The 21,397-nt window shown below is 46.3% G+C and overlaps 1 protein-coding gene across 2 annotated transcripts in view; it reads right to left on the reverse strand.

Moving 5' to 3' along the window:
- Positions 1 to 21,397, reverse strand: part of LOC115477466 (inositol 1,4,5-trisphosphate receptor type 2) — an 801,768-nt gene that overhangs the window by 433,649 nt on the left and 346,722 nt on the right. For both annotated transcript variants that reach the window (XM_030214365.1, XM_030214364.1), the window contains exons 23-24: positions 7,971 to 8,028; positions 6,301 to 6,466 (exon numbers count right to left, since the gene is read on the reverse strand). In XM_030214365.1, coding sequence (XP_030070225.1) covers positions 6,301 to 6,466; positions 7,971 to 8,028 — 224 coding nt within the window. The remainder of the gene's footprint in view (positions 1 to 6,300; positions 6,467 to 7,970; positions 8,029 to 21,397) is intronic.

The raw sequence follows: 21,397 nt of genomic DNA on the forward strand, positions 1-21,397 counted from the left end.
CCAGATATTTCCACCTCTGGACGTGGAAAGTGGTTGAGTTTCAGTCATGAGGAATAGGCAGGCTAAGGATATATATCATTCTCAGTTCCCTGCCATTTCTCTAAGTTACACAAGACATACTAGACATGCTTGTCCTTAGTGATAATTTCCAGCATACCTCCTGCCCCAGAACCCTTAGAGACCAGGAATGCATTACACAGTAGGTCGAGTAGGGGAGGGGGTGATCCTACAGGAAGGCTGACAGGTTCCTTGGGGTGGATGTTAGTGACTCCCATAGTAAACTTTAAGCCATTATTAAGGTGGACTTGGGGAAAATTCACTGCTTATTTCTAGGCTAAGCAGCATAAAATATATTGTACTGTGCCTAAATTCTAATGCATGAAGGCAAAAAGGGGCATGGATATGGGCGGGGAAATGGGCGCTCTATGTGCATTCCAAAATTTACGCACATAATTATAGAATATGGCCCAGTGCGCGTAAATCTACACACCAGTGTTTATGCCACATTTTCGCTGGTGTAAATGGAGGCGCGTAGTTTTAGGCGCTGTAATATCAACTAAGCATATTCTATATACCACGCCTAAATCTAGGCACCACTTACAGAATATGCTTAGTCAGCACTATCTTTCACACAGATGTTTAGGCAGCATATATAGAATCTCCCCCATAGCACCTAACAATTGGTGCCATATATACATTTTCACCCTTGACGTACAGAACACTTTCAATAATATGAAATGGCCAACATGTTATGTAAATTTGGAAATTTTGATTGTTGGATCAAAGCACTGTATTTCACCCTTTCCTCTACTGTAAAGGTGAAAGGATAGACCTCAGCCACCTTCTTACGGTCAAAGTAAATATGTAAAAGTAGCCAGCTATGTCCTCTTCTATTCCCTATTACCTATCCACAGCTACAATATAGAAAGCAACAACTATCCAGAAGATTTATTTATTTATTTAGTTTATTTATTTGTGAAATTTATATCCCACATTAACCCAAACAAGTTTGAGTTCAATGTGGCTTACAATAAACAGAATAGGATACACAACAAAGAATAATTATGAATGGTGAAAAACACTCCAGTTCTTTGTAAGTGGATGATGCCTTAATGTACTTGGTGGATCCAGCAATGACCCCACTCTACAGCACAATTGCTTACCTGCAGTAAGCATCCTCTAAAGTCAGCAAGTGCGCAATGTCATCTTATGAAGCCCAAGAATAGGGCACTGTAACAATTTTTAAGCATTCTCAAGAGCTCTGAGTTTTTGTGTCAGTACATCACACAGGATCACATCAATTCCATTTGCAGCTATAAGGATAGCCAACTCATTGAGGAGGAAGAAAAGCTTTGTTAGGATTGGTGCTCTGCTGTTCTCAGAGAACACCTGTAAAAGGTGCACTGTCCTCAGAAAATGTACTGGCTCTGTTGCTAGGCAGCAAGTTAAACCCAATCAACATCAATATGAGAAGACTTGCTTTCTTAAATTTCCAACAAATGTATTACAAAGAGTAAACAAGAACGGTAGATCACTGAAATTAAAAGTGCTGCACAAATTCTAGGTCACCAGAAGCATGATAAATCTTCCTGTAGGTATTTCATTTGAATATAGGGCAAGAAAAGAATGCTGCTTTCCGGGGTACATGGACAGAAATTTCAGTGAGCCAGCCTAGGGTGACTGTGTCTAAAAATGGACATCTCTGGAGAGGAATAATAGCTTGCTCATAATCATGAAGAAATGGAACCTGTGTAGAATTCTGGATTCAACACTGGCCTCCTTGTTGAGCAGACTGGATAGACCATGTAGGTCTTTCTGCTGACATTTACTATGTTACTATGACTTGGGGATTCAGAGTTACATTCTCAGCTAGGGAATGAAAGCAGTGATATTCCGGTGGTACTAGAGATGAAAGGTCATATGTAGTATTTGGCCTTTGAGGTCAAAGTTATATTACTCTTGCTTAAGTGGCAGTAGGATTATTCAATCTGTCCTGTGAAGTCTCTGTGGGCTCATTTTTATTATTTTTGGGTTGCCTCATTAAAAAAATAAATTAAAAAGGTAAAAAATGTATATAAACTCCCTTTCACCGCCAAAAACATGCTGAGAATATTCAGCACTGCAGCTATATTTTATCTTTTAAACATATATTTTATCATTTAAATTTGTGTATTTTCAATGCGAGTAAAAAAGACTAGGGTTATTGATGAGTATTCCAAAACAAATTCTAACAGTCATGAGTTGTTGACATAAAAAATATATTTATTGTTAGTCCATATAGAAAATATATTTATTGTTAGTTTATCACTGAGACTCAACAAGGGGGCTATGTTTCGGCATTGTCGTCTGTTTCAGAACTTTGCCAGTGTGTGTGCTCTCTAAACAAGTTATCTTACTATGTGTGATGCCTTAGTAGAGACTTCACTGCTGAACGAAGATGCTTAACTATATTAATAGATAATAAATGGTAGTAATCGTTGCTTTTCCCACCTGCAGCTATTTTCACTCTATTTCTTCTCTAACAAACGTTCCCAGACAGGACAGGCTGTATGGTCTTTACCTGCCATTATTTTCTAGATTTATATGATTCTACTACACATTCCATTATGAACTTCAATGTAACCAGTCACCTGTCAATATTTATGTTTATGCTGGATGACAGAGAATGAGAGAGAGAAAACAAATGCTGGCCTAACATTCCACCTACACTTCAGGAGCCATGTTTGCTCCTCACTGTCCATCTGTCAACTAAATTGCAAGCTCCATGGAACTGGAACCATCATTTCTGTGTATGTGTACAGCACTGCATATGCCTTGTCATGCACAAACATTTAGTAGTAGTAGCAATAACAGTAGTAAAGCCAATGGAAGAATGAGATGCTATCAAGAATACAAGATGGCAAGACAGAGAGAGAAAAAAAAAACAGAGAGAATGAACATTTATACTGAAGCTTCCCACTGAAGCTGGCCATATGGTAGGGATTAATGCATTACAACCTTATGCAAATTGTGTGTTCCAGTAAGTAAGGCCTAGGAAGGAAGAACATGAGCCAAGCTGGGATAATAGAGCTCCATCATAAACATTTTGTATAGATGAGCTGCACAGATAGCTCTACAAACAAAACTAAAATCTTTCTTCTTGGATGGTATCAGGGAAACAACAGAACACAGGGTGACTCTTCAATCAGAGCACCTTTTTTACTAAGCGTCACTAAAGTTTTGCTATTACTGTACATTAATATCCAAAATTAAGAGCCAGTAACTGCAAAGCTTCTGCATTAACTGCTAGCAGTGTGGCCAGCATCTTCCCATACACAGAAACAATGCACTTACCTCATGTTATGCCCTTACCTCATGTTAGCTACAATGAAGTAGTGTTGACTACTCTGCCCTAACTGCTGTGATAATATAGCACACATTACCATACTGCACATTATCCCTCTCACTCTATAATAGGTTGCCTAAATTTAAGGGCCTATTCCACACTTAAATTTATGGAATACTGATATTTACATATATAAGTGTAAATTTATACGCATAATTGGCAGTAGGGTGTTCAACCTCTACTCTATGATTACACATTAATATGTAATTGTAAGAGGGTGTTCACATGGGAGAGGTATGGGTGGGACAGAGGCAAAGCAGACATTTAGGCATGTAAATTACACACATAAATGTCACATTTTGGTGCTAACATTTACACCAGCCATAGACCTGGCACAAACATAAGAACCTACATGTAGGCTTGCTGATGCCAACCTACACTGGTATTCTATAACAGCAATTACGAGCACAAGTGTTTATGGATATGGAATTCTTTCTATACTGCGTAACAGATGAATGCACAAGATGGCATACAGCCTAAAAACAGTAGGAAAGGAATTCCATCAGCTAACAGGATAGGGAAGGAAAAGAGAAAAGCACACAACACATAAATCCTAGTAAAATCAACAGATTCAGAAATTGACAAAAACAGGCATACAAATTCTCAGGGACATTACAGAATAGCTGAACTACCTGTTTAATCTGAGCATCTAAATGGTGGCACCCAGTTATAGGAATGCCCTTACAAGAGGACATAACAACATAAGAATAGCCATACCGGATCAGACCAATGGTCCATCTAGCCCTGTATCCTATTTGCAACAGTGGCCAATCCAGGTCACAAGTACCTGGCAGAAACCGAAGTAGTGAGGCAGCAGCAGACAGCAGAGGTGGTCCATAGAAGGTGAAGACAATCATGGATTTGCCACATGCAATTTATTATTTAATGATCCGACTCGGCCAAGTTTTGACACAATGCCTTCATCAAGGGTCAACAGGCTCTTGAATGTTGAAAAAAGCAAATGGCAAGTTTAAATAAACTTTTTTTGAATACCACTCACTACATGGACTTCCACCATGTTCAGAATACCGCTGTTAAATAATAAATTGCATGTGGCAAATCCATGACTGTCTTCTCCTTCTCTGGTCCACCTCTGCTGTCTGTTGCTGCCTGTGTTGTTATTGTGGAGTGCTTTTTCCTGTCTCTTTGTGCAGAAGCCCAAATAGTAGCAACATTCTATGCTACCAATCCCAGGGCACGCAGTGGCTTCTCCATGTCTGTCTCAATAGAAGACTAATTATATAAAGTAGACACTAGCTTTACATGCCAACTAGTCACAGAAATGATTAGAATAATGGTGTATTCATGCATACATGTGCACAAACACATGTAAATGCCAAATATGTGCCTAAGCACTATTTTGTAAATACATAGTGCATATTTTACACAGAGTCTGGGCTGGGTACACACTTACATACATAACTTATAGAATACTAATGGGCCCTTTTACAAAGGCATGTTAGGCTCTAAGCCTGTGCTGCATGCACCAAAATGAGACTACCACCTGGCGGTAATTTCAGATTTGCCGAGCACCCATAATGCCTGGATGATTTATTTATTTCCTCACACGTGTGGCCTTTCCGGCGGTAATCGGCAGTAGGCGCGTGCCAACCATTCACCGTGCATGTAGAATATGAGCCCTTACCGCTAGATCAATGGGTGGCGTTAAGGGCTCAGACCGGTATTAGGCACACGCTGGTTTCAGTTTTACAGCATGCCCTTTTCCTGTCCCATTAAAAAAACAAGACCATTTTTGCAGACACGGTAAAAACTGGCTCGGTGCAGCCCAAAACATGCACCTACACTGCCACAGGCCGCTTTTTGCTGCAGCTTAGTAAAAGGGCTCCTAGGTTATGCACGTATCTCCAGCATTTAGGTGCTTGTGCTCAGTTTGTAGATGTGAATACTGCCTGTTATGATAATATTCTTTAAAGGAAGTAGGTGCCTGCTTTCCTTTTTAGAATAGGCACCAACAGGTGCACTGGTACAGAATCCCTTATGAGGGTAATTCTATTACTCAGTATTCACTATCCCCCTAATTCTATAAATTGTATGCGTCCAATTTGCGCATGCAATTTAATTGAATAACAAGCCAGTTAGTGCCAATAATTGGTTTAACAAGCAATTATTGGCAGTAACTGAAATCAATTAACATGTATTCGAGAAAATTTAGGTGTGTCATCTGGGCCTAAATTTTATACATGTCCCAGAAAAAATAACACAGAAATGGGAAGGTAATGGCTGTTTCAGGGTGGGGCACGGGTGTGGATTCCAGATATGTGTGTAATTATAGAGTATGGGGGTTCTGCGCGTAAATTTAGGTGGGTCATTTGCACCCAGACACACCTAAATTTACGCATAACCCCTGCATTTAAGCACTATTCTACACACCACACCTAACAAGCATTTTTTTCCACAACGATGTTTTTAGGCGCGATTTATAGAATTCACCCCTATAGGCATTGGTTATGGTGTCTATTTTAAGCCAATTCTATAAAGAAAAATAAGCACCTACTTTTCTTTGTAGACTTCTAATGCAAATAGACAAAAACATACATATATTAAACTACCATTACTTAAATCAGCCTTATAGCTGATGTAAATGCACACATCTAAATGTTAACATGCATATGTGTAAATGATAGCATTCTATAATCTACGTGTGAATCTGTGTGTTCCACCCATGCGCATGCCCACTGGCAAAGTATGCACCATCAAATTATGATGCATACTTTTCAACCAGTTACTCTTCTATAAGAGACCACTTTGCATGGAAATAACTAAAATACCTTCCTGTTATATAAAACTAGGCAGCTCTTTGCAGAATTACTCCTTATGTGTAAGGAGTAGTTCCCGCCCATTCCTTATCCTATTCTATTCACTGCAGGAATTAGCAAGTATTAAATTAGATGTACCTGTTTGAATGCCTGCAGGACCTCAGCTCTCTGGCTGAAATGTTTAAATAACAGTTGTAGAGCACCTGACAGCAGAGGAGGGTAGTCATGCATTATCAGGTGAATAAGAACACGTAAAAACGTTCGGCCTCCTTCATCATCAAGCTCCACTGGATTTTTTTCCTTACTGTAAAATCAAAATGCATTTCATTAATATAAAACAAATGCAACTTCCACAGAATGAATTAGTTAAAAAAAATGGACCCACTAGTGAGTTCTCAAAGGTTTTTTTTGTGGGTTAGCAGACAAGTCCCACTATGTTACCTTGCATAAAAATAAACAAGCAAACAAACCTTAAGTATAAACAAACCAGCAAGAAAATAGCTTACAAAAATAACTGTAGTTTGCCTGCTTACTTTGGGAGGAAGGGAACAATGAGTAATGAAGTCATTGGCAATGGTGGGATGAGAACCAATTCAGCATTAGCATCACCAAATCACACCTGTGCTTACAAATCATGGTGCAGCGTATTTACAGCATTAAAGTTGTATCAACAATTTAAAATTGAGTAAAGCACTACTTTTTTGTTTGTACTTTAACATGGCTTTATTGATCTTAACTCTAAAAAATAGATATAGCATGATATGAAAGCTGATTCAAAATTAAAATATTTGGAAACCACTCATAACACCAACTATGGATGTCATTTCTTATACTGTATGCCAAACAAAGGTACAAAAATATTTGAAAATAAAGGTCGCAATGCAAAAAAGTGGCAAAATTCCAACCCGAGGACAGCCAAAGGACACTCACAAATTTCAGCAAAGTCTGCATTTTAGAGGTATGCCTTTCAGGACAATTTTCAAAGGGATATCCACAGAAGAATGGGTATTAGCTACAGAAAACTCCCATTGAAAAAACTGCCTTGAGGCCTCTACAGCAAAGTACGCACAGGATTTCATTTTGAGATTTCTATACCTGCTTCTTCCTGCTTTTCCCTGCATAGCTTTCACCATTAAAGCATGCACAGAAAAACCTCCCTGTGGAACTAGCTGCCCAACAATTTTAAAATGGAAACTTCCATGCTAAGTCTCCAGCCTAAGGGTATCTAATAACCATGTGCCCCCTCCCCCCCATAGTCCAGCATCTTCCCTAGACCTCCATATTATAGCATCTCTCCTTCCCTACCTCCCCCCAGGTCTCTACTCCCTTCCCTCACCATGTCCAGCATCTCTCCTTCATTCTCTCACTATCTGTCATCTCTCCTTCCCTCCCCCAATCCTTGCCATGTCCAGCATCTCTCCTTTACCCCCTCCACAATGTGTCCACCATATCTCCTTTCCTTACCCCTGCCGCCACCACCCAACTTCCATCTTCTGCTTGAGCAGGAAATGTGTCCCATCTGACACAAACTTCCTGTCAGAGGGCGCAGGGAATGGCCAGCCTCAAGCGCATGTAAGTATTCAAAGACCTGGTGCTGCAATACTCCTATCTTGCTCATCTTGCAGGCTGTGCCAGTTATGTGCTGCACTGCCGCTTTGCTCCCTGAATTCTGCTGCCTTTAGTGGATGCCAAATCCACCTAGTGGCAGGGCTAGCCCTGATTATCTGTTGGTCTCCAAGTTAAGTAGGAGGGCAGGAAACGCTCTCTACAAAAGGAAGAGAAGACAGTTTTGTGAAAGTATATTGTACCTTCCAGCAAACATGGTTTCTGCCTTAGATGCAATCTCATCTATATCAGGAACAATAGCTGAAAAAAAAAAAGTTAAAACATTTATTTACAAAACTAAATCCAACATAGCAATACTGCTCACAGTCTTCAGAATAGCAACTTGTTAATTTATTCTGAGCCGATACTCAACACATGAAGTTACTCACCTGTAGCAGATGTTCTCCAAGGACACATTCTGGCCTGTGGATGATGTCATCCAACTGAGCCTGGTGCAGAGATGCTTCCCAGCATTCAGATATTGAAGAATACTTTGGCTGCATCCACCGCGCATGAATGTGCATTCCCACCTACCACTGTAATGTAGGACCACAGCTGAATAATATAAAAGCTTATAGAATAAAACTCCTAGTGGAAGTGGGTGGGTATGTGAGAATATGTGTCCTGCTAACCCTAGAGAACACTTGCTACAGGTGAATAACTTTGCTTTCTCCAAAGACAAGCAAGCAGCATATTTTCATATATGGGAATCCCTAGCTACCACGCTAGGGGGAGGGGGGGCTATTTTGGGGCTACTTTTTGGCATGAATTGGGCTAGAAAAGTTTTCATTATCTAGCAACTCTGCAGGGATAGAGAAGTTCCCCAGTGGGGATGGGTTAGATTCCAGAAGGGATGGGTGAAATTTCTGTCCCCGGGCAACTCTCTACTCGGCCCAGCAAGAAAATACTCCAGCTCCTCCCGGAGCATGGCCCAGATCCGCCCCTTGAGGATGAGCCCCAGCCGGCATAGAGACATCCTTCGCAGGTTCCAGAGCCAAATCAGTAGCCTGATCATGGCTTGATAGAGACTGGTGCAACAGCTATGGAGGCCTAGAGGGGAAGCTGTCTTCTTGGTGCAGATACTACTTGGGTACCAGCTGTACCAATGACTCAGTGCTCTGGCCACTTTGCATCAGAGGAGACTGGTGCTGATGCTTCTTGGCCTTTGCCCAAAGTATGGCATCAGTATCCCTTGGCGTTGATGAGAATTATGTCAAATCTGTATATGTCCTCTGAGTGGAATCAAAAGATGCCCAATTTTGATGGGCACTGCTGATGCTTGATGTTGATGTAGGAGACCTCCTCGATGTCAATACATCCCCAAGTGTCTGATACAACTCCATGAGCCATAGAGACCTATATCTCCTTTGGCAATGTCAATAAACTGGACTTGTCAGCACCAAAAATACTTTTGCACTCGTGCTCATGATTATTAATGTTTCTTGCTGATAACTGTGAACACACGTAGCAAGAAGAACACCTCTTCCTTAGGCTCCCTGATTTCTTCTCATGGTTTCCACTATCATCTTTATGCCGACGACACCCAGCTTTATCTCTCCACACCAGAAATCACTGCGGATACCCAGGCCAAAGTCTCGGCCTGCTTATCCGACATTGCTGCCTGGATGTCCAACCGCCACCTGAAACTGAATATGTCTAAGACTGAACTTATTGTCTTCCCACCCAAACCCACTTCCCCTCTCCCTTCACTCTCTATCTCAGTTGAGAACACCCTCATCGTCCCCGTCTCATCTGCCCGCAACCTCGGTGTTATCTTCGACTCCTCCCTCTCCTTTTCTGCGCACATCCAGCAGATAGCCAAGACCTGTCGCTTCTTCCTCTATAACATCAGCAAAATTCGCCCCTTCCTCTCCGAGCACACCACCCGAACTCTCATCCACTCTCTTATTACCTCTCGCCTTGACTACTGCAACCTACTCCTGACCGGCCTCCCACGTAGCCATCTACTCCCCCTTCAGTCCATCCAGAACTCTGCCGCACGTCTTATCTTCCGCCTTAACCAATATACTCATATCACCCCTCTCCTCAAGTCACTTCACTGGCTCCCAATCAGATACCGCATACAGTTCAAGCTTCTCTTACTCACCTACAAATGCACTCGATCTGCGGCCCCTCCGTACCTCTCTACCCTCATCTCCCCTTACGTCCCTACCCGTAACCTCCGCTCTCAAGACAAATCCCTCCTTTCAGTACCCTTCTCCACCACCTCCAACTCCAGGCTCCGTCCCTTCTGTCTCGCCTCACCCCATGCCTGGAACAAACTCCCTAAGCCCATACGCCGTGCCCCCTCCCTACCCATCTTCAAATCAATGCTCAAAGCCCACCTCTTCAATGTCGCCTTCGGCACCTAATCACTACACCTCTTCTCAGAAAACTTATCTACCCCAACTTGACATTTCGTCCTTTAGATTGTAAGCTCTTCCGAGCAGGGACCATCCTTATTGTTAATTTGTACAGCGCTGCGTAACCCTAGTAGCGCTCTAGAAATGTTAAGTAGTAAGAAGGATTATGGTTGGGTCCCAGACAATGCAGGTACCAGGAATGAATGTCCATAAAGAACAATGTCTTGCCACATCTTGAACATTTCTTAAAACCACTGGAAGTATTCTGGGACATGTTGGAAAAATAGCCACAGTGAAACCCAACAACGCTATGATGACAAAAATATGGAGTGCTCGAAGACCTAAGCGAGCCTATGGAGCCACAGAAAAACAAGGAAATTTAAGAAAAGTGCCAAAATCACTATGAACTCTAAGGGAAAGGAAATACCTGGTCCCACAAAAGAAGGTAGGGTACAAAAGGGCCAATAAGGGCAAGAAAGGAGCAAAATACTGATTGAGACAAAATCCAAACTGGAATTAAGGGGAAAGACCACAAACAAGTCTACCCTGTTCTGCTGAAAAATTAAGACTACCTTGGTCCTGCATGATGACAGCAGGCAGTAAGGTGTGTGCACGCACAGTGGACACTGCCAAAGACTTCTTCAATATCTGAATGCTGGGGAGTGTCTCTGAACCAGGCTCTGTCATGTCACCCATATGTGAAAATATGATGTCCTGATTGTCCTCAGAGAATGATCTAAACAGTCACCATGCTGTGGCCTAGTATTTTCAAGGACTGTGCAGCCTCTATTATAAGCTCTTAGCCATGTGAAAGGCTGAGTCATACATTGTGGAAGAAAAGTTTGGATTTCAACCATTTTAAACTAGCTGTATAAGGGGTAAACATTCAGCCAGCGACAGTATTTTTTTTTTTTTAGCCACCACTGGATTTATGGTTCGATATTCAATGCCAGGCAACATCTAGGCACCAGAACGGAATATCCAGGTTTATGCAACCAGCTATCTCTTATGTGGTTAACTGAGATATTCAGCATTTAACCACCTAGGTGACACCACATACAGATAGGACTGTGTTTTATGCAGTCTGATTTTGCCACTTAACTTAGGTGGTAAATGGGTAAAGGGTCATGGACTTGATATACCGCCTTTCTGTGGTACAACCAAAGCAGTTTACATATTCTATGCAAATACTTTCTCTATCTGTACTGGGTTCATAATCTGTTTCTGTACCTGGGACAATGGAGAGTTAAGTGACTTGCCCAGGGTCACAAGGAACTTGCAGTGAGCATTGGACCCAGTTCCCCAGGTTCTCAGCTCACTGCACTATGCCATTAGACTACTTTTCCACTGAATACTGGCACTTAACCACATAAGACTGCCCCTGGGCCACCTACAAAATAGTCAGCTTTCAGTTCAGCGATCAATGCCAATATTCGCAGCACTAACCAGGTAAGTGCCACTAAATATCAGCTGATAACAACGCACAAGTGATTTAACTGACCAGGAGCCTCTCCTAGCTGCTTAAATTGTTTTGAATATCAACACATAAATGAAATTATGCTGGTTGAATGTAGGCTGGACCTTAGAACTGTTGAGAAATATAGGATCTGAAGGAAGAGGATTGACTTCCTCAGGTAAGCTGAAGCCTTCGACTTACTGCACAATGAGAAAACTGTCACCTGGGTTGCAAAATCCTGAGTGCAACCCCTTTTCATTTTTAAGATGAGGTGCCAACAGGACAAGACTTCTTGAAAATACTCTAAGGGCTGCCAAAAAAAAACAAAGGTGAGGACTTGTATTGAACGAATTGCACAGAGGATAAGCTGCAGGTACTGCTTGTGACAAGGATGTCATGAAACGTGTGCATTTAGATTAGCAACGACCTGCAATCCTTTGAACCACCGCAAGGTTGCTGAGACACAAAGCCGGGCCCAGAGCAAACAATACACCCCCTCCCCCTGCTGCTGCCAACCCCCTTGCCCAGTTCAATATCTCTCTTGTCCTTCCATCCTCCCCGCCCTCGGCAGTGTTCCTGTGGGCCGCCAGCAGCATAAAAAAAGAAGCAACTTGCCTCTGGCTGGCCTCCAAAGTGTTTCCTCTGCTGTGTTCCACCTGTTCGGACACAGTAAGTTGTGTCAGAGGAGGCAGGACAAAGCAGAAGGAACACTTCCGAGGCCAGCCAGAGGCAGACTGCTTTTGTTTTAGATGCTACCAGTAGCCTTTAGGAACACTGCCGAAGGGAAGACAAGAGAGATACTGAAACAGGGGTGGGCGGGGGTGGGGGGAGAAATGCCGGTTTGCATGTAAAACTGGGGTGGCAAAGCTATTTGTGCCACCCTACAGCGACGCTTATGGACGGGCCCTCCTTGGAGGCTAGGCCCAGGGGAATCTTGCCCACCCCCCACTCTGTGACCCTGCCCAGCCCTGATTTATGGCTTCAGTGTGTCTCCCTTGCCTGCTGCTACTCCCTGTTTATAACATCAATATCACAATCAGATAAACAGACAAAGTAAATAAGCAGTCTTTATTTTATAAAAACACTAAAATATTCAAGGGAAATTGTTTTTTTTCTCTTCATGTATTCTCGCTTTTTAAAAAATTGCCACTGTAGCCAGGATTAGTAGTGTTAGCGAATGATACATACCTGTAGCAGGTGTTCTCCGAGGACAGCAGGCTGATTGTTCTCACGACTGGGCTGACGTCCACGGCAGCCCCCACCAACCGGAACAAAAACTTTGCGGGCGGTCCCGCACGCAGGGCACGCCCACCGCGCATGCGCGGCCGTCTTCCCGCCCGTGCGCGACCGTTCCCGCTCAGTTGAATGACAAGTAAAGAAATGAGTAAAACACAACTCCAAAGGGGAGGAGGGAGGGTAGGTGAGAACAATCAGCCTGCTGTCCTCGGAGAACACCTGCTACAGGTATGTATCATTCGCTTTCTCCGAGGACAAGCAGGCTGCTTGTTCTCACGACTGGGGTATCCTTAGCTCTCAGGCTCACTCAAAACAAGAACCCAGGTCAATTGAACCTCGCAACGGTGAGGGTATAACAGAAATTGACCTACGAAGAACAACTAACTGAGAGTGCAGCCTGACCAGAATAAATTCGGGTCCTGGAGGGAGGAGTTGGATTTAAACCCCAAACAGATTCTGCAGCACCGACTGCCCGAACCGACTGTCGCGTCGGGTATCCTGCTGGAGGCAGTAATGAGATGTGAATGTGTGGACAGATGACCACGTCGCAGCTTTGCAAATTTCTTCAATAGTGGCTGACTTCAAGTGGGCCACCGACGCTGCCATGGCTCTGACACTATGAGCCGTGACATGACCCTCAAGAGTCAGCCCAGCCTGGGCGTAAGTGAAGGAAATGCAATCTGCTAGCCAATTGGAGATGGTGCGTTTCCCGACAGCGACCCCTTTCCTATTGGGGTCGAAAGAAATAAACAATTGGGCGGACTGTCTGTGGGGCTGTGTCCGCTCCAGATAGAAGGTCAAAGGTCGTTTGCAGTCCAATGTGTGCAACTGACGTTCAGCAGGGCGGGTATGCGGTCTGGGAAAGAATGTTGGCAAGACAATTGACTGGTTAAGATGGAACTCCGACACCACCTTTGGCAGGAACGTAGGGTGAGTGCGGAGCACTACTCTGTTATGATGAAATTTAGTATATGGAGCATGAGCTACCAGGGCTTGCAGCTCACTGACTCTACGAGCTGAAGTAACTGCCACCAAGAAAATGACCTTCCAGGTCAAGTACTTCAGATGGCAGGAATTCAGTGGCTCAAAAGGAGGTTTCATCAGCTGGGTGAGGACGACGTTGAGATCCCATGACACTGCAGGAGGCTTGACAGGGGGCCTTGACAAAAGCAAGCCTCTCATGAATCGAACGATTAAAGGCTCTCCAGAGATGGCTTTACCCTCTACACGATGATGGTAAGCACTAATCGCACTAAGGTGATTCCTTACTGAGTTGGTCTTGAGGCCAGACTCTGATAAGTGCAGAAGGTATTCAAGCAGGTTCTGTGCAGGACAAGAACGAGGTTCTAGGGCCTTGTTCTCACACCAAACGACAAACCTCCTCCACTTGAAAAAGTAACTCTTTTTAGTGGAATCCTTTCTAGAGGCAAGCAAGACACGGGAGACACCCTCAGACAGACCCAACGAAGCAAAGTCTACGCCCTCAACATCCAGGCCGTGAGAGTCAGAGACTGAAGGTTGGGGTGCAGAAGCGCTCCGTCGTTCTGCGAAATGAGAGTCGGAAAACACTCCAATCTCCACGGTTCTTCGGAGGACAACTCCAGAAGAAGAGGGAACCAGATCTGATGGGGCCAAAAAGGCGCTATCAGAATCATGGTGCCGTGGTCTTGCTTGAGCTTCAGTAAGGTCTTCCCCACCAAAGGTATGGGAGGATAAGCATACAGGAGGCCGCTCCCCCAATGGAGGAGAAAGGCATCCGACGCTAGTCTGCCGTGTGCCTGTAGTCTGGAACAGAACAGAGGCAGCTTGTGGTTGGTCTGAGAGGCGAAAAGGTCCACCAAGGGAGTGCCCCACTCTCGGAAGATCTTGCGTACCACTCTGGAATGGAGCGACCACTCGTGCGGTTGCATGACTCTGCTCAGTCTGTCGGCCAGACTGTTGTTTACACCTGCCAGGTATGTGGCTTGAAGAAGCATGCCGAACTGGCAGGCCCAACGCCACATCCCGACGGCTTCCTGACACAGGGGGCGAGATCTGGTGCCCCCCTGCTTGTTGATGTAATACATTGCAACCTGATTGTCTGTCCGAATTTGGATAATTTGATAGGACAGCCGATCTCTGAAGGCCTTCAATGCATTCCAGACCGCTCGGAGCTCCAGGAGGTTGATCTGAAGATCTTGTTCCTGGAGGGACCACAGTCCCTGGGTGTGAAGCCCATCGACATGAGCTCTCCACCCCAGGCGAGATGCATCCGTCATCAGCACTTTCGTGGGCTGCGGAATTTGGAATGGACGTCCCAGGGTCAAAATTGGTCCGAAGTGTCCACCAGTGCAGCGAATTGCGGCAACTGAGGGACAGGCGGATGACATCTTCTAGATTCCCGGTGGCCTGGCACCACTGGGAAGCTAGGGTCCATTGAGCAGATCTCATGTGAAGACGAGCCATGGGAGTCACATGAACTGTGGAGGCCATATGACCTAGGAGTCTCAACATCTGCCGAGCTGTGACCTGCTGAGATGCTCTGGTCTGGGAAGCGAGGGACAGGAGGTTGTGGGCCCTCACTTCGGGAAGAAAGGCCTGAGCCATCTGTGAATTCAGCAGAGCTCCTATGAATTCCAGAGATTGGACTGGCTGGAGATGGGACTTCGGGTAATTTATCACAAACCCCAGCAGCTCCAGGAGGTGAATAGTGCACTGCATGGACCGGAGAGCTCCTGCCTCAGAGGTGTTCTTGACCAGCCAATTGTCGAGATATGGGAACACGTGCACTCCCAGCTTGCGTAGATACGCCGTGACCACCATGAGGCACTTGGGGCAGAGGCGAGCCCAAAGGGCAGCACACAATACTGAAAGTGCCGTGTCCCCAGGCGGAATCGGAGATACTGTCTGTGAGCTGGCAGTATCGGGATGTGAGTGTATGCGTCCTTTAAATCCAGGAAACATAGCCAATCGTTTTTCTGAATCATTGGTAGAAGGGTGCCCAAGGAAAGCATCCTGAACTTCTCTTTGACCAGGTATTTGTTCAGGCCTCTCAGGTCTAGGATGGGGCGCATCCCCCCTGTTTTCTTTTCCACAAGGAAGTACCTGGAATAGAATCCCTGCCCTTCCTGCCCGGGTGGCACGGGCTCGACCGCATTGGTGCTGAGAAGGGCGGAGAGTTCCTCTGCAAGTACCTGCTTGTGATGGGAGCTGAAGGATTGGGCTCCCGGAGGGCAATTTGGTGGAGGGGAGGCCAAATTCAGGGCGTATCCGCACCGCACTATTTGGAGAACCCACTGGTCGGAGGTTATTAGAGGCCACCTTTGGTGAAAAAGTTTTAACCTCCCCCCGACTGGCAGATCGTCCGGTACGGACACTTTCATGGCGGCTATGTTCCCGTGGATCCAGTCAAAAACCCGTCCCCGGTTTTTGCTGTGGAGGCGCAGGGGGCTGCTTAGGCGCACGCTGTTGATGGGAACGAGCGTGCTGGGACTGTCCCTGATGAGGCCTTCGGGCCGGCTGGGTGTACCTACGCTTGTTGTAGGCGTAGGGCGCAGCCTGCCTGGCCCGGGAAAAACGTCCACCTGCTGAGGTGGATGCTGAAGGCGCCCGGTGGGAGAGCTTGTCGAGGGCCGTCTCACCAAAAATATGAGAGCCTGCGCATCACTATACCTTGGGCCGCAGCTCGAGATGCCACATCACAGGTGTCATATATACCCCTGGACAGGAACTTTCTGCATGCCTTCAGCTGCCTGACCACCTCCTGAAAAGGCCTGGACTGCTCCGGGGGGAGCTTGTCGACCAGGTCCGCCAGTTGCTTCACATTATTCCGCATGTGTATGCTCGTGTAGAGCTGGTAGGATTGGATGCGGGTCACGAGCATGGAAGATTGGTAGGCCTTCCTCCCAAACGAGTCCAGAGTGCGAGACTCCCGCCCCGGGGGCGCCGAGGCAGTATCCCTCGAACTCCGTGCCCTCTTGAGAGCAGAGTCCACGACCGCCGAGTCATGAGGCAATTGAGGCCGCATTAACTCTGGGTCTGAGTGGATCCTGTATGGGGACTCCGCTTCCTTGGGGATGGTGGGGTTAGATAAAGGTCTCAGCCAGTTCCGAAGCAGTGTCTCTTTGAGGACATTGTGCAACGGTACCGTGGAGGACTCTCTAGGTGGTGATGGATAGTCGAGGACCTCGAGCATCTCGGCCCTCGGCTCAACCACAGAGATCACGGGGAAGGGAATGCAGATAGACATATCCCTGACGAAGGAGGCAAAGGAGAGGCTCTCAGGTGGTGAGAGCTTCCTCTCCGGTGAAGGAGTGGGGTCGGAGGGAAGGCCCACAGACTCCTCTGAGGAGAAATATCTGGGGTCCTCCTCCTCCCCCCACGAGGCCTCTTCCTCGGTGTCGGACATGAGCTCCTGTAGCTCAGACCTCAACCGGGCCCGGCTCGACTTCGAGGCACCGAGTCCTCGGTGGCGTCGTCGAGCGGTGGACTCCCACGCCGGCGGGGATGAAGCTCCCTCCATCGACGTCAACGGGGACTCCACCTGCGTGGCGGTCGAGACCGGCACCGCAAGCGGCGTCGGCATTGAAGGCCTTGGCACCGGGCTAGAGCACGCCGGCGCCTCCATCAACGGCCCCAGCAGTCTGGCGCATCAGCCCTTCCAGGATCCCCGGAAGGATAGCTCGAAGGCACTCGTCAAGGCCCGCTGTCGGGAAAGGCGAGGGGGCCGGTAGAGGTGCCGGTGCCGGAATCTGATCAGGTCCAGGAGATGGCACCGAAGTGCTGGTGCCCTGGCGTAGCGATACCTCTACCACCGAGGGGGAACGCTCCTCCCGGCACTGCCGCTTCCTCGGCGTCGAGTCATCTCTGGAGCCGGTAGCCACATGCGCTGTGGGCGGCCGATGACGGTGCTTTTTAGCCTTCTTCCGGTGCCCGTCATCGGCGCTCGGCGGTACCGAAGAGGAGGAGGTAGATCCCCCTCGGCCTCGGCCTCGAGGGATCGGGTCCGACAGGGTTCGGTTCCGAGGGCCCTGGGTAGAGGGAGTGACTGGGGCCGATTGCCCGCGCGGCTGCTAACCCCTGCCATCTCTGGAAGACCGGCGGGCCGACGGGACCTGTGCTCCTGGGGTCGGTGCCGTCGGTACCGAAGATCCGGCCGTCGACACCGATGCCGTCGAAGTCGACGTCGAGGGGCCGGCGCAAGTTCCGAAAAGACGGTCCCGAAGAACTTGCCTCGCCACCTGTGTCCGTTTCCGTAAACCGAGACACAAGGTGCACGTCTTGGTATTGTGCTCCGGCCCGAGGCACTGGAGGCACCAAGCGTGAGTGTCGGTCTGCGAGATATGCCGGCCGCACCGACCACACTTCTTAAATCCACTCGGGACCTTCGAGGACATCGACGGAAAAATCGCGTCGGCAAAGTCAGTCGTCGATGGTGGCGGTAAAAATCACACCTTGAAAAATAAATCGACCACGCGGCCACAAGGCCCGCAACGAGGCGCCCCACTAAAAGTACGAGGGGAAAACAAAGTTTTCTTTTTTTTTTTTTTAAATAGAACAAAAGAAAACTATCAAAGAAAAACAACGAAGAAAAAACTCGCATCTAAGGCGCGGTCCGGTTTCCGGGGCTGACAGAGAAAGAGACGAACACGGCTCTCTCCAGCGCGGAAAAGAAAAGACTGAGCGGGAACGGTCGCGCACGGGCGGGAAGACGGCCGCGCACGCGCGGTGGGCGTGCCCTGCGTGCGGGACCGCCCGCAAAGTTTTTGTTCCGGTTGGTGGGGGCTGCCGTGGACGTCAACCCAGTCGTGAGAACAAGCAGCCTGCTTGTCCTCGGAGAAAATTCATGTACCAAAATTCTTGATGATGCCACAAGCAGGTAAAAAGAACAATTTAACACAGATGTGTCATCATAAATGCACACCTATAGTCAGGGCTTTTTTTGAGGGGGTACTCGGGGGTACTGAGTACCGGCACATTTTCCAGTGTCTTCTAAAATTGACCCATGGACCACAAGTTTTTTTTTTTCCTATCATTTTATTGATAACATGAACATAACACATCAAATAATGCAAACAGTACATACAATAATGTCATCAACTTTTTATATATTCCCTCCCCCCTCCCCCCCCCCCTCTCCCACCCTCAACTATTCCGCTACAAGTTCTGTTAACAATTCAATATCCTACTTCTCACAACGGGTGTCAAGGTATCCCAAAACGGGAGCCAGGTTTTACAGAACTGGTCTCCCTTCCTTGAGGCAAAATCTCCCACTTTTTTTTTTTCCAACATACAACATTGCATCATAGCACCACGCCATTGTGGTGTTTCGGGTGGGTCTGGTTGCAACCATAGTTGTAATATGGTACGTTTGCCCATCAGAATTACTCTTTTCAAAAACTCTTTGAGTCTCTCTGGTGACTTGCCACCAATTTTAAAGACATCAAATAATTGTCCTGGTGTTGGCTGCCAGTGTATGCTCCACATTTGTGATACTTGATGTCCAAGTTCTATCCAGAAGGGCTTTACCCTTGGGCAGTGCCAGAACATATGTCCCAGAGATGCCCCCCTCGTTCCACATTTTGGGCAGTCGTCTGTTGCTCTCAAAGTCGCCTTGTAGGCCCGGTGTGGTGATATATACATTCTCATGATAAATTTATAATGCATCTCCTGCCAGGTTACATTCTCCGTCACACTGTACACACTCTTTAAGCTCAGTTTTATCTGCTCTGGATCCAGTTTCCATCGGAGCTCCTGATGCCATTGCTGTGACACCTGCGTGTAGTCAGGTGTTTCCTGTAAGTCTCTTAAGTGATGATGAAAGTATTTTAGTGGTACTTTTAATTGTGCTTCTAGGCCCATCATCTCGCTCATTGAGTCCCATATTTGTTGGGTGAGAGCCACGGCCGGCAACGTGCATATGTAATGTTTACGTTGCAAATATTGAAAATAGTCTTTTTGTCCAAGTCCAAATTCTGTACACAGGGCCTGAAATGTTTTAATAATCCCTGTCTCCGACACTACTTGGAATAGATATTTAATGCCACATATTTCCCATTTCCTAAATAGCATAGATTGTCCTCCCTCCGGGAATGCTAAGTTACCTTTAATAGGTAATAGTGGGGACACCCCACTATTCCATTTGTGTTTTTTACTCAACCATTTCCATGTTTTCCGCAAAGGGTTCAATAGAAATCTATATGAGCCCAGGTTTGGGAGTTCCCCCGGAGGGGCTTGCAGCCAATAAGCAAATCCCATTGGGGCCATCAACAGGGTTTCCACTTTCGTACAGGAGAAAAACTCTCTAGAACGAAACCAATCTGATAAGTGCCTCAGGTTACAAGCAATTGAAATAAGCTTTAGATCAAGCAGCCCCAGCCCTCCTTTTAGGCACGGTCTCATAAGTTTATGTAAGCCAATACGTGCGCGCTTTCCTTGCCACAAAAAGGTTGTGAGGGTTTTTTTTAGCCACCTCTCCTCCTTATATCCCAGTATAGCAGGAATCATCTGGAAGGTATATGTCCATTTGGGAAATATAAACATGTTATACATAGTGATTCTTCCCCTTAAAGACAAAGGTAAACCCTGCCACCCCTGCAGGGCCCCCCCTGTATGTCTCATTAAGGGGTCCATATTTTCCTTATATAGCTTTGTTAGATCTCTTGGTACCTTGACCCCTAGGTACTTAAGTGAGCCCTGTGCCCATTGAAAGGGAAAAGGACCCTGCCACTCCTCCTGCACCGCGTCCTGTACTGAAAGGGCCAGTGATTTTTGCAAGTTTAATTGCAATCCTGAGTAGAACCCAAATTCGTCTATGACTTCTAATAGACGTTGAATTGAGGTTTTTGGTTGAGTGAGTGTGAGAAGCATATCATCGGCAAAAGCCAGGGTCTTAATTTGTGCCCCATGAAGCGTAACTCCCTGTATGTCTGGGTCCAAAAGCATGGTACGCAACAGCGGTTCTAAATATATGAGAAATAGTAAAGGGGAAAGCGGGCACCCCTGTCTAGTACCACGCTCTACTCCGAATGGCTTAGACCTGGTACCATTTATTAGTAGTTGTGCTGTAGTGTTTTTGTACAGTGTTTTTGTAGCGTTTAAAAACCAGCCATCCAAGCCTGTGTATTCAAGTACTTGGAACATATAGTCCCAATTAACTTTGTCAAATGCTTTGGCTGCATCTAGGCTAACCAATATGAGAGGGTCCCCTGTAGCTTGCCCATATGCCACTGCCAATAGTGCTTTCCGTACCTGCTGAACTGCTTGACGGCCTTTTACAAACCCCACCTGGTGTTCTCCAATTAATACTGGTAAGTAACGCATCAATCTATTTGCCAGGATTCGGGATAGAATCTTTACATCGACGTTAATGAGGGAAATAGGCCTATAAGATTCTACTTGATCTTTAGGTTTGCCTGGTTTAGGTATTAGAGTGATCAACGCCTCATTTTCTCTGGGTGAAAAGGCTCCCCTGGCAACCACTGCTTCTAGGTAGTCAGTTAGTGCTCCACATAGTTGTGGCGTTAGCATTTTATAGTACTCATGAGAGAAGCCGTCCAATCCTGGCGCCGACCCTATTTGTAAATTTTTTATTACT

The sequence above is a fragment of the Microcaecilia unicolor genome, chromosome 9, assembly GCF_901765095.1.
Source record: "Microcaecilia unicolor chromosome 9, aMicUni1.1, whole genome shotgun sequence".
Classification (NCBI taxonomy): domain Eukaryota; kingdom Metazoa; phylum Chordata; class Amphibia; order Gymnophiona; family Siphonopidae; genus Microcaecilia; species Microcaecilia unicolor.